The 13,249-nt window shown below is 36.4% G+C and overlaps 1 protein-coding gene across 4 annotated transcripts; it reads left to right on the forward strand.

The window, feature by feature from the left end:
- The first annotated feature begins 563 nt into the window (after window positions 1–563).
- Window positions 564–8,422, forward strand: LOC122055035 (oxysterol-binding protein-related protein 2A-like). 4 transcript variants are annotated; one of them, XM_042616436.1, is made up of 10 exons: window positions 564–1,079; window positions 3,230–3,592; window positions 3,728–3,821; window positions 4,189–4,613; window positions 5,165–5,320; window positions 6,648–6,815; window positions 6,891–7,031; window positions 7,105–7,332; window positions 7,412–7,525; window positions 7,872–8,422. In XM_042616436.1, the coding sequence occupies exons 1-10, from the start codon at window positions 702–704 to the stop codon at window positions 8,016–8,018; spliced, it is 2,214 nt and encodes a 737-aa protein (XP_042472370.1). In that variant the 5' UTR covers window positions 564–701; the 3' UTR covers window positions 8,019–8,422. The 4 variants fall into 4 exon arrangements, with proteins under 4 accessions (XP_042472370.1, XP_042472378.1, XP_042472384.1 ...); XM_042616444.1 differs by lacking the exon at window positions 564–1,079 and adding an exon at window positions 1,597–1,799; XM_042616450.1 differs by lacking the exon at window positions 564–1,079 and adding an exon at window positions 1,600–1,877.
- Window positions 8,423–13,249: the final 4,827 nt, after the last annotated feature.

The following is a 13,249-nucleotide window of genomic DNA, read 5'->3' on the forward strand; positions in this document are numbered from 1 at the left end:
CGAGTGAGCGGGCAAGGAGAGCACAATGGAATTCACCACATTTGTAAAGTTTATATTTTTAATTGAATCATTTATTTTAATTGATTTATTCAATTCTTTATGAGATATTTTAAAATTTTATTTAAATTATTCTATTAAAAAATATATATAACTTTATTTTAAAATTTAAAAATTATAGATAAATTATATTTATTTATTCCATATATATTCCTCCAATTACTATCATTAATATTAATTTTATTAATTTAATTTATTTTTAAAAATAAAGATAATTTTATATCATCTTCATTTTTCTCCCTCCCTTCCTCCCTTCCTTCCTAAATAAGATAACATATTATATTATATTATATTAATAAATCTTTCCTTCCTCTTACAGAGGAATTCTTATCCTTTGCTCCTTTTATTTTAACCTTCACTCATCCCATTCATTCAAATATAGTGTTAATTTAGGAAGTCAATTTATTTATTTTTACGTTATTTATATTATTAATAATTTTTCTTCTAATGCGTAATAACTCTGCTGCAGCATAAAACTCTGTTTCTCTCGCTTTTGCTCCTTAATTAAATCTTTATATTGACGCCCCTTCTTTTTTCTCTCTTCGCTTGTGCCTCAAGGATCGGCAGTTTGGGGGAAGCTTGCGATCCAATGCGGCTCGCCAGTTCGTGATCGGTTGCTGGATCGGGCATTGCGGAGAGCGGCTATGAGCTCGGCGAGGGCGATGCACCCCCTCTGCTGCATCGTCCTAGATCGCCATAGCGACGTCGGCCACCGATGCCCGGACCCTGCGCCCGCCGGGGGAGACGACACGGAGGTCGAACAGTCTCCGAACGACGGCGAGGAGGTTGCTGTATCTGGCGTGCTCTACAAGTGGACCAATTACGGTCGCGGCTGGCGGTCCCGCTGGTTCTCCCTCCGCCGCGGCGTGCTTTCCTACTCCAAGATCCGCCCTGGTGACGGTGCCCCTACAAAGGAGGACGCGGCTGTGCGGATCATCGGAGACACCTCCACGAAGATCTCCTCCCAAGCGGCCGCCGGAAAAAAGTCGTCCGCCAAGTCGGTCGGCATCGTTTATCTCAAGGTACGCGGCAGATCCCGATCATCTCGGAAAACACGAATTTTCCCCATCTATTGAATTATCCCTACGAAAGAGAAATCCCCTCGAGTGGCATTGCATCAGATCCGGAAATTTGAATGAGCCAAAATGCTGAGCTGATTGGAAAATTTGGAATTTACGTGTTCGACAAAAAAAGCATTGCCAGTTTTCCTCGCTCGCATGCGATTCTCACGCTTTGGAGTTCCGTGGGGTTAAAGAACTGGATCTCCCTCTTCCATTCATCATACCCAAAGAAAAAAAAAACAAAAAAAAATGATCGTTTTAGTTATTTCAAATTCTTACCCATCTTCTTAGGAATAGACGAAAAAGTGTCTTTTTTTTCCCAGTTCCAAATTCATTTCCCACGATAAATTTTCTTTTATCTCGTTCCTTTCCTTTTACCTTCCTCACTCGCGGTGAAAGTGGTGACTTTTCGAGAGTGGGTCATCCATCTGAGAGTTTAATTTATTGCATACCAAGGCTGTACCCAGGCGCTCCAGTCTTTGGTTGTAACTTATAAAGTAAGGGGGCAGCTCGGCGTTGTTTTGACCCGCAACATGGAAGCGAAGATTTGTTTCGTCTTGCTTGGACATTTTATTGCCAGTGGTTGCTTGTCGCTAGGGTTGTATCAGTCGCTGGCGTCAGTCCACTATGCATGATCGTTCCGGGAAACAACTGGATTGGGACACGGGATTCACGGATCTAGTGAGCCTCGAATTGGAAAAAAAGAGTGACCTTTGAGGCATATGGATAAAGCGGATCTGTAGTTTTGTAGTCGAATATGTAAATTATTTTGTTATTCTTTCTTCGATATTTTTTCCCCTTCATACGGTATTTGGTTCGGGTTTTCTAGTTCGAACATTTTTTTCTTGTAAGAAACTTACCTTTGATGGCTGCTTTAACTAAGCTGTCTTGCTCAAGAAGGATTTAGTTGTGACTTGTGAGTTTTGTGGTCCTCTTTTATATTAATTGGAGTAGTTTGCTCAATTATATTTACTGGAGCAGTTTGCTCAATTTGTCTTCTTTAGGTACCCGGACAATCTTAGGCATCTGAATTGTTTGCAAATTTTTTGGATTTCATGGTATAAAAATGAAACGCTCGGAACTACCATCCTAACTAATCTTGGTTGCCAAAATGAAGGTTGGCGAGCTTCTACCTTTTAGTTGGTGATGCCAGCCCTTAACTAGAAGAAATCTGATAGCAGTTTCGTGAGAGCTTACAAAATTACATTTATGAATACCACAAATCCACAATACTTTAATTAATAACTCAGAACAACTATGGATAAATGATTATGCAATGTGAATTCAAAGAGGCCAAAGACAATTTCTTTGAAATATAAGTTGATCAATCGACTGAAACCAATCTCAGGCAATGGTTCCAAAAGGGGCTTCAGAGCATGGCAGCATAGAAGGTAAGTGCATGGAGATGGCTAGTTCAAGATAAATGGAACTAGCTTAGCTGTCATAAGGATTAGATTTACATTTACTTGCTGGCATATTTACAGTGCTCAAGGATTTATGTGCTAAACTGGAAAAGAGACGCATGTCAGATCTGCAGTAGTGGAATGCATCAGGGCATATCCTCGATCATGAATGAGATGATAAATATTACCAATGTACCATCACAATACTATGGCCGCTATACTAATTTTATTTAAACAGTATAATGAAATGGGATTTTAACTTGCTGCCTGTAATTGTGGTTTGCTAAGTTTATTATCTTGAATCAAAAGAATCAAAACAAAATCCAATGGGTGCCTATTCTAGTTGCCATATTTAGCTATAATGATTTTAGAATATCCTTCACCAATTGTAAGATTTCTTTGTTACCTTATCGGTTGCCAACATGCGTTTAGGAAACAACATGGCTTGGGCAAATGTTTAAGAAATGACATCATTTACATTTCACATCCATAGGTTAGTCTACTTTTTTGTGGTTTAACAAACCTTGGTTCTTGGGCTTTTTGTCTCACAAAAATATCTTGTTAAACTGGATAGGTGGACTACATTAGTACATCTTGAGCCTTTTTTGTGGCTATGTTGGATTGGATTTTCATTTGTTTAAGTTCAATTTCTTAAATTTTTAACTTATCTATTTGCATTTATTTATTTAGTTTTGCTTTTCCTCTTAGGTTTCATCTTTTCGAGAGAGCAAGTCTGATGATAGACGGTTCTACATATTTTCTCGCACGAAGACACTTCATCTAAGAACTGATTCAGAGAAAGATCGTGTAACATGGATTCAGGCATTAGTCTTGGCAAGGAGTGTATATTCATTTAGAACATTGAGTGAACGAATTTCTTCTCTCTCAAATGGTATAACATTTTCAACTGATAGACTTAGAGATCATATGCACGCTGAGGGACTTAGGGAGGATGTGATAAGAGACTGTGAACATATTATGCTGTCAGAGCTCTCAGAATATCATAGACGAGTAAAGCTTCAGTATGAAGAACACCTAAAGTTTCTTGCTACTGTTGAGCAACATTTAGTAGTAAGAAATACAACTTTTAATTATTCTTCTTAGCAAGTTTCCTAGAGAAAATTTGTTTTTATTTTTACTACATGACAGTATGTAATAGTTGCTGGAATATATATAACATGCAGAGTTTTACATGCACTTTTGCAGTACACTAACACTGAAGATGAAGAAACAAATCGTGGTGGTCATTTGCAGCTATTGAAAACTGAATTTTCTTGTTCTGGACACGAAAAGTATAGTGGTATAGCTTACTCCTATTTTCTAAGTTTTGCTTCATCATAATGATCATTTGTGTTGCTTATATGCAATATTTACATTCTGTAATGGTGCTTGAACTGCTTACCGTTTCCATATATCGTCCATATATCGTTCAAGTTGCATTTGTTATAAATGAGTAAATGGTTCAGGAGTTTCAATAGTTAGATTATTCTATTTATTTGTTGACATCATCGTGTCTAAATGTATTTTGCCATCCATACTAGATAGATTCTACCACAATGAGATAATATAAGATAGTATGTGATTAACTAAATCAATACATAAATGAGCAACAGACTTTAGGCCTGCTCAAATTATATTCCCTGTTAATGTCTTCTTTGGCTTTCCAGAATATAGCACAACGGAATCATCAGATGATGTAGAAAAGCAAGAAACTGATGACATTTCGGATGATGATGAGCCAATTTTCTTCGATACAAATGAAGGCTTCAGTGACAAGTCTGGATCTGATTCCTGTGCTACTTTGACAAGGGTGAGAAGCAAGAATGGCACTGGTGAGATAATACACTCCAAAGAAACAGATTGTTGTCAGGATGTAGTTTCTTATCCTGAAAGGCGAAAGAAGCTACCAGAACCCATTGAGGAGGAGAAAAGTGTGGGCCTTTGGTCTTTGATTAAAGACAATGTTGGTAAGGATCTTACACGTGTTTGTCTACCAGTTTACTTCAATGAACCATTGTCATCCCTTCAGAAGTGCTTTGAAGAGCTCGAGTATTCACACCTTTTGGATGAAGCCTATGAATATGGCCAAAAGGTTTGATAACTCATTGCTTATCTTATTTGATGCCAAGGCATTCATGTTTAAATAGCTGTCTGATGATAACTTCAAGAACGTTTTGTACAGGTCCATAATTTTCTTGACTAGATGATCCATTTAAAAATCAGAATTCCAGGTAGAAAAATGATGCATGCAGATAGAAAATTCTGTTCCTACGTCTGACAGCTTGGTTAATTTTCAGCAAGAATTATCTTACAATACCATTCTAAAATTATTTCATCCAATTCCATTTTATAATGTTGAGTTCATATCCCAATTCAAATTTAGTACCTACTATAATAACATTAGTGTCCAGGCCTCCTGATTATTATCTGATGAATGACTTTAGCTGGTTGGACTCAATCTGAGCAACGTACCTTATTGACTCTCCTCTCTGATGCATTCTCATGGATGAATCCTTAGAAGGATAAATCTAAGTCTGAGCATAATAAAATTATAAATTGGCGTCATTACGATCCTCATCCCATATTATGCAATTCTATTTTATAAAACCTGACTTGTATTTCTTGTTTTTCCCTATTTGTTAGGGGAACAGTCTGATGAGAGTTCTGAAGGTAGCATCATTTGCAGTTTCTGCATATGCTTCTTCTATTGGTCGAATTTGCAAACCTTTCAACCCTTTGTTAGGAGAAACATATGAAGCTGAGTTTCCTGAAAAGGGCATCCGTTTCATGTCAGAAAAGGTAAGTACTAAACAATGTTCAGTATGCTTATAAACATTTTCAGATCAATTTCTTATAACTTGTTCAAGCATACTATGGGATGAGCTAAACCCACTTAGCTGACATCTTCCTTTGCAACCTAACATATTAATTTAGTGCACAATGATTTCTTGTTTCATTTGAATAACCAAGCAAGGATACAGTTGTTATTCTTCAATCTTTCACATACGTTAGCAAATTATATTTTGCATTTATAACCCATGAGATTTGCTATTGCCTATCTAAAATACTACGAAATTTCTATCAACATCCTTGCAGTGGCATATATACATCTGTTTATTTTTTTAAAGAAAAACAAATTACTTGGTTGATCCTCTCCCATTAAACTCTTCAAATTTCAATATCCATGATGTAGATTATTTTGTTACTCTTTCCTAATGAATAGATGTAGCACATAGTTTCCTAATTTAGACATATTTGAGTGATGTTCCTCTCCAAAAAAGTTAGTCATAATCAGTCAGAATTTAGAAAGCCTGATTTGTGGTTATTGTGTGCTAGTCTTCACACCCCTACCAAGAGTTAGCAAATTACAGCTTATTACTGATCTCACATCGCTCTCTGAGATCACTGAAAAAAATTTACTGACAATATCGCATGAATTCATGTTCTAGTAGTTCACTCGAGAACAGTTGTTTGGCTAACTATCCTTTTCAGATGGACACTTGCTAGGTTTGTTTATGAGAGTAGCAATGAAATTTGTGCATAGTTATGCAGGGAGCATTTTCCAATTTGCCTCTTTTAATTTCCTTGAAGTAATTTCCAGTAATATCTTATGTCTAATCAAACATATTTTGGGAATATATGGCCCAAGCAAAGATTACTAACATTTCTCAGATCTTTGCATCATTATTTATTTTCTCAAACTAAAGGAATCTTAGAGTAATATTCCATGAAAGATTTTTTGCATACCATGTCAGCTACAGGAATTACTCTTTTTTTTGCTAATTTATATGTGGTTTTCCTTGCTAAAATATTGTGTAAAATAAAATGTTAGGAACATTTTGTAAATTCAATTCCTGATTCTTGGACACTTGAGCATTATCTACTTTATTTTCCCTTGCATATTACTTTGTTTCTCTTGATTTATGCATCACATAATTCTTCTGTGTATGATCATGGATATTTAACTTTTGATGATACTTATAGGTTGTTCACAGTTTCTTTCCTAAAGGTGCAAGCAAATTTCTAGTCATTGTTTTCTTTTTTTTTTGTTAAAAAAGTAATTCACAGTTCAGTCAAGAGACGGCTTTGAATTGGATATGAGCTCCTTCATCATTTTAATTTCTAGGTTAGCCATCATCCGATGCTCATCGCCTGCCACTGTGAAGGCAAAGGTTGGAAATTTTGGGGGGATAGCAACCTTACCTCAAAGTTCTGGGGGCAATCTATCCAGCTTGATCCCGTTGGCATTTTGACCCTAGAATTTGATGATGGTGAGATATTCCAGTGGAGTAAGGTTTGTTGACTTGGCATTCTCATGTAATCATATCAACTTAAGCTTTTCATTACATTCTGACATTATATATTCCAGGTCACAAGCACCATCTACAATCTCATATTTGGCAAACTTTACTGTGAACACCATGGTATGATGAACATAAGAGGAAACAGAATGTTTTCGAGCCAACTCAGATTTAAGGAGAAGTCTCTTCTCGATCGTAATCCTCGGCAAGTAAGAAGAGAACTACTTTGTATTTGGTCTTACTTCCAAGAACATAATACGAACTGAGCTAACTATTTCATAGGTGGTTGGCTTTGTTGAGGACGCAAACAAGACCAAAGTAGCATCCTTGACAGGAAAATGGGATGATAGAATGTATTACTGTAAAGGAACTGATGTTTCGAACAAGGCGGCTCTTCCTACTGAAGATGCCTATTTGCTATGGAAAAGGAGCGACCCTCCTGCTAATCCAACACGATACAACTTAACATCATTTGCAATTACACTGAATGAGTTAACTTCTGAGCTACAGGTGTCAGATCAAAACATTTTTTTTTTTTATCGTTTCTTTCTCGTGGTTGTCTGATGCAAATGTTTCGTCTTGGATCAAGGAGAAACTCCCACCTACAGATTCGAGACTTCGACCAGACCAGAGGCATCTGGAAAATGGTGAGTATGAGAAAGCAAATGCAGAGAAGTTACGGCTTGAACAAAGGCAGCGAATGGTAAGCAAGCACAAACACTTCATCTATCCACTTTGTACCTATGTCGGATACCAACCCTCTGAGATTGGCACTGAGTGATGACTCAATATTTCTATTGCTCATATGTAAATTTTTTTTTACCAAAGCCTTGTTAGACACTTGGATACAGACCCGTGTACGATACTTGTATCCAAGTATGAGTAGCATGGGGTTTTATCTAATTGCAAAGAGTGCATGTTTATATTTGGAGAAGTTGAAACAAAAACAATTTTAACTATCATCACCAAACAGACGAACTGTGTTGAAGTTGCAAAAGCTATTTCTTGGTCTGATTACTCTGATGCTCATATCAATTTGTTTTCTGCAGGCAAGGAAAATGCAAGAGACGGGCTGGAAGCCAAGATGGTTCCGAAGAGAAGGCGAAGACGGTACATACCGCTACATCGGCGGTTATTGGGAAGCAAGAGAGCAGAAAAAGTGGCATGAATGCCCAAACATATTTGGTGAATTTTAAAGCCGCACTCTTCTACCTCAACCTCTGATACTTCTTCAGGTTGGCACTGCTCAACATCCCACCTCCTTCCTCGTATGCAAGAATCACAATTTGTTCCGCTGGGGCGAGCATAGTCACCTTTTGCCACCAAGAATCACAATTTGTTCAGAAGATTATGAAATACCAGGAACATGAAGTTGCATCTCACCAATCGAGAGCAGTATTTATTCATAGAATTATAGTTGTTTCCTTCAATTTGCTGCATTGGCATTTTATTTGTCGACAAACTATAGATTCAATCCCCTTTTCCAGTCAAGATGTTAATTAGTCAACGAGGTGAAGAGAATTTTGTGGTAAGCTGAGTGCAACTAAAGTTTCAGGCTATGTACAATGATGGTTTCAATAAAATGATCATAGTAATAATTTATTCTTTCTTTGTCCAGTTACGTTTCGTTTCGCTAAAAGGTTTCAGTTCGTGTAGTCCTTTTAGTTTTTTTTTTTTGTTTTTTTTTGTTTTTTTTTCATTTTTCTTTTTTCAAAAAAAAATCTCTCTAAAATGACAAAAACAAAAACAAAAACAAAAACAAAAAAAACCAAAAAAACAAAGTTGTCATGCTTCTATTACATTTATTATCGAAATAATATCTCCTCAATATTTTTCTTTTATTTTTGAAAATATTTTTTTTATAATTTTTGTTTAGTTGGCATGAATATCCAACTAATCTTGGGATGACTAGTTCGAGTCCACGAAAGTTTTTCATTGTCCACTATAATAAATCAGGAAGCGCTCGTAGCGTGCAATATATTAGTTTACTATTCTTAGGTTAGGTAAATCACCCATTAAAAAAAATTCATCCGTTAATTTACTTAAGCTTGGATTCAATGTTGGGGAAACTAAGAAAGCGTCCTACCTATATTTTCAATAATATTTTAGTAGTTATGAGATCATAATTACTGTATAGTTATAACAATTATTTGTAAAAGGTGAAATCTGTCATCCTGACGAGCCCCCACGACTATCTCACATAATTGGGAGGAAATAAATTAGGAAACAGAAGCTAGCCATCATATGAGAGGATAATTAGTATTAACAATTACGATAATTCCAGTTAGCCCCATTGGTACAACATAATAATGATTAGTTTTAATTAGAAATAAACTATTTATATTATAGTAGCTACGATTTTGTTGGATCGAAACGCACACGAAAATGGGGGGGGGGGGGGGGGTGAATCATGTGGTTTTGAAAAACTTTTTACTTTTTGAAATAAGTACGCAGCAGAAAGAAAACACAAAACAAGTAAAAGACAAGATTTGATTTTACTTGATTCGACGTTTTTGACGACTCCTATTCCAAGACTCAGGTCTCATGGACCTACTGATAGATAATTCACTAAAATACCTCTTCCAGAACTGCCAGAAGAGATGATCGAGTACAAGAAAAAATTGGAAGAGTGTAACAAGCTACACTTTCCGTTTATAGAAATTAAGTACAGAATTAGCACTTCGTTACCCAATACTCTTAGCAGATGGTCGGCTTACGCTCGGTGTCGGGTGGCTCCTCAGTAATAGTCAGACGCAGTAACGTCGTAGTGGAGCAATAGCAGAAAGTCGGAGCAGTCAGAAAGTAAATTGGACGTGTAGAAGCTCGTAGAGAAGGTGTTTTTGATTGCTTGGTCGAGACACCCATTTAAAGGGTGTGGAAGGTGCCTTCTATAGCCTTGAAGGCGACTTTCATAGGCAAAATCCTATTCCAAACTTGTTGCTCCTTATCTACGACGAGGTCTGAATTTTATCATTTGGAAGGTGCTTTCCATGGAACTGAAGGTGCCTTCCATGAACAGTGCGAAGGCGTCTTTCAATGCTTGAAGGCGCCTCGAGTATTGTTCACCTGAGGCCTTTTTCCTTCTTTCGCTCTACAAGTTAGGTTAGTCCAACACGACAATATCTAAACTACAAAACAAGTTAGTACAATAATAATGAGATTAATTTATGACTTAGACCCTGTCCTCCAGACTAGGATCTAGTCAGGATCTCAATTTAGGTTTCTAAAATGGACTAACTTGGACCGATGCCTACTGTCCCTTCAATTGGGATGCGCCCTCACAAAGTCACTCTCCTCCAGTGACTTACCTTCAGTTACCAAGTGTCAAGTTACCTCCTTGACGTCAATCTGACCCACTAGGTTTTTCTGCCAGAATCGGACATCCGAACTTATCCAACCGGGAATCGAACATCCCGATCTCCTATCGGAGTTGCACATCCGGACTTCCTCCTACTAGAATCCCACATTTGGACTTCACCAATCGGAAATTACACATCCCGACTAGACTTCTTACTTGGGGTCAGGTCCTCTTGACCCGTCTAGTATGTCAACCTGCACATTCGGTAACAAAGTTAGATTATGATAATACCTAACTTAACTCACTTACTATTCATCAAAACTTGAGTTAGACCATTAGTGTAAATTATACCAATAATCTTTTCTTTTTTTTGATACAATGATGACCTGAGTTAAAGTTAGAAAAAAAATATTCAATAAAAGAAAACATGATTCAAGAGTAATTTCAAATTTCATTTTATTCTCTTGATCGATTTTATGATTAAGATTTTCAAGATTATCTTTAGTTTTCTTATTTTTTCTTACTTAACCCCTACTCTCCCCCTTTAGCATTCATAAAAAATACATACATAAATGTATCAAATTATGAAAAAAATGGAAATACACAAGCAAGCATCACAAAAACTCACAGCGTTATTTGAGGGAGGAGTTAAGAATTTTTTTCAAAAGTATTTTGAAAGGAAATTCCAAAATTTTCAAAAGGTTTTCAAAATTTTGAAAATTGAATTTGAAATAAATTATTTTGCAAAGTTAAATTTTTCAAGAAAGCTACAAACTATTTTTCAATCTAGATTTCAAAATACTTGCTGTTGAACAGATAATTTGTTCAAAGCTCCTTTTAGTAAAGAATTTATGTAAGAAAATTGTTTTGGAAGCACTTTCAAAAAGAATAGATTTTTCAAAACACAAAAAATAACCTTTGAATAATTTTGTAACATTTTCAAAGTGTTTTTGAAGCTATCTTTCAAAATGGTTTTCAAAATATGTTAATATAATTTTCAAAACACTTACATTTTATAAAACAGATAGTTTGAAAAGGTATAAGAATTTTTGCAAAGCAACTATCCTAAAAGTATTTTGCCAAAAAAAATTGAAAGTAATTTTAAAAGTGATTTTTACAAGAATTAGGAAAGGAAATAAATTATTTTGAAAATCATTTTCAATTATCGTCTCCCTGAACTAGATATATTTAAATAAAATATTCATCTAAAAAAATTGGCCTTAAATATTTAACCGTTAGGTACTAACTAATTATTAGAAGATAATAGTGTTCACTTGGTTAGTCAAGTTAAGTAAATAAATATATCCAGTTAGTGTTTGACTAAAATAGATTACTTAACTTAAACTCTGTAATTTTTGTATTTTTTCCCAGACTTGTGTTGATGCATTGATATAAGTATTGAAGTCCAGGCAATAAACCTATGCATCTCACGCCGTTTTAAGTTTTTAAATACACAATCAAGATAGACCTAGTCTGTTTATGAGATGCTCGATATCTTGATCAATAGGAACATACCTTTTATGCATTTGATTTAGTTTGAGGCCAAAATTAATTTTCAAATACTAAGAAAATAGAATTTTTTAGAAAATATGAGTAAAATATTTTTCCTAGAATTTGTAAAACATTTGAAAATTATTTTAAAAGTAGCAGTCCTAGTCTAAAAAGTGTAAGTATCCCGTAATAGTTTTGATGTGATCAACCAAATCAAGTAAGGTCCTGTTATATCTTGATGTCCTATGTCTAAGTGTGCATGAACTTAGGAGCACAGAAAGTTGAGTAAAAGACGCAGCTAGCTAGAAGGAAGGAATGAGAGAGAGTCGACGGGCTCGATGCGTTCGAGGGATGAGGTGCTACGGAAGAATATGTTGGTGGACGAGAAGGAGGCGCGTGACGTTTCCAAGGGACGAGAAGCTGGAGCAGAAGGTTGCTTGAGAAGGCCAAAAAATGGGTTAGGGTGAGCCCTATTCAGGATGGTCAAAATCACCCAAGTAAGTTGAGCCGGAGTAAAAGACCTGAACCCAAGTGAGCAGAACCGGAGTAAGAGCCCGAACCAAAAAGTCAACAGGAAGTTGACTCGCGGTTCGTGTGCCCCTTGGGCACCTCGCCCAGCGGGGGCTGTATCAACCCGGTCCAGGCGCCCGGAACCCTTGCAGGCGCCCGTACCAAAAATATTATCGAACTGTGACGTGGCGTGATTCGTCGTGAAGTGGATAAACTTTTATCCACGTCTAGGCACTTGGAACTCTTCCAGGTGCCCTGATTAATGCTATAAATACAACCCTAATCCCAGAAGCTAAACAACACTGAAAAATATAGAGTACAACACTTGTGATCAATTCCATTTGAGTTTATCTTCATAATTGTGAGCTTTGACTGCTGTAAGAGGCTTCTCCACCCAAATGAGATTTTTAATGAGCTTTGATTTTCTTGGATTAGCAATCCGTTGATTGCAAACCAAGTAACTCTTTTTGTGTCTCTTCCTTTTAATTAACTTCTTAACTCTAATTTGAATAAAGCTGTAAAGTCAGAGAAAGGTATTTGTTCTTATTGTCTAGGGCTATTCACCCCCTTTAGCCGGTAGCCAAGGGACCAATAATTAGTATCAGAGTGAGGTCGCTTCAAGAGGACTAACCGTCGATCGAAGCACAAGAGATGACTGGACTGAGCATCATTCTGTCGAAGTTCGAGGGAGAATTCGTGAACTGGAAGAAAAATATGGAGGTATTTTATTAAGACAGATTTTGATTTATTACTAATTATGAAATTTGGTTTTGTAGCACTAGAAGACAAAGAAGAATACCAATGAATGAAAAAGGAGCAAGTCGACTTCATGGTAAATGACAAAGTAGAGTTTCACTTGCTTAGTGTTTTACCACCTCAAGAAGTCAACCGAATCGGAGCCTATAAGTCAGCCAAGGAGCTCTAGAGAAATTCCTGGAACTACATGAAGGGACCTCAGAGGAAAAACTAGCGAGATAGGATCTGTTCCGAAACCAGATCAGCAACCTCCGATTAGAAGAAGATGAAATTGTTGCACACCTTCACTCAAGGATTAAGGAACTCATCATCAGACTCACAAATCTCGAAGAAAAGGTAACCAAATTCGCTAAGGTATGCTCTTAACGCCTT

The sequence above is a fragment of the Zingiber officinale genome, chromosome 1B, assembly GCF_018446385.1.
Source record: "Zingiber officinale cultivar Zhangliang chromosome 1B, Zo_v1.1, whole genome shotgun sequence".
Taxonomy (NCBI): domain Eukaryota; kingdom Viridiplantae; phylum Streptophyta; class Magnoliopsida; order Zingiberales; family Zingiberaceae; genus Zingiber; species Zingiber officinale.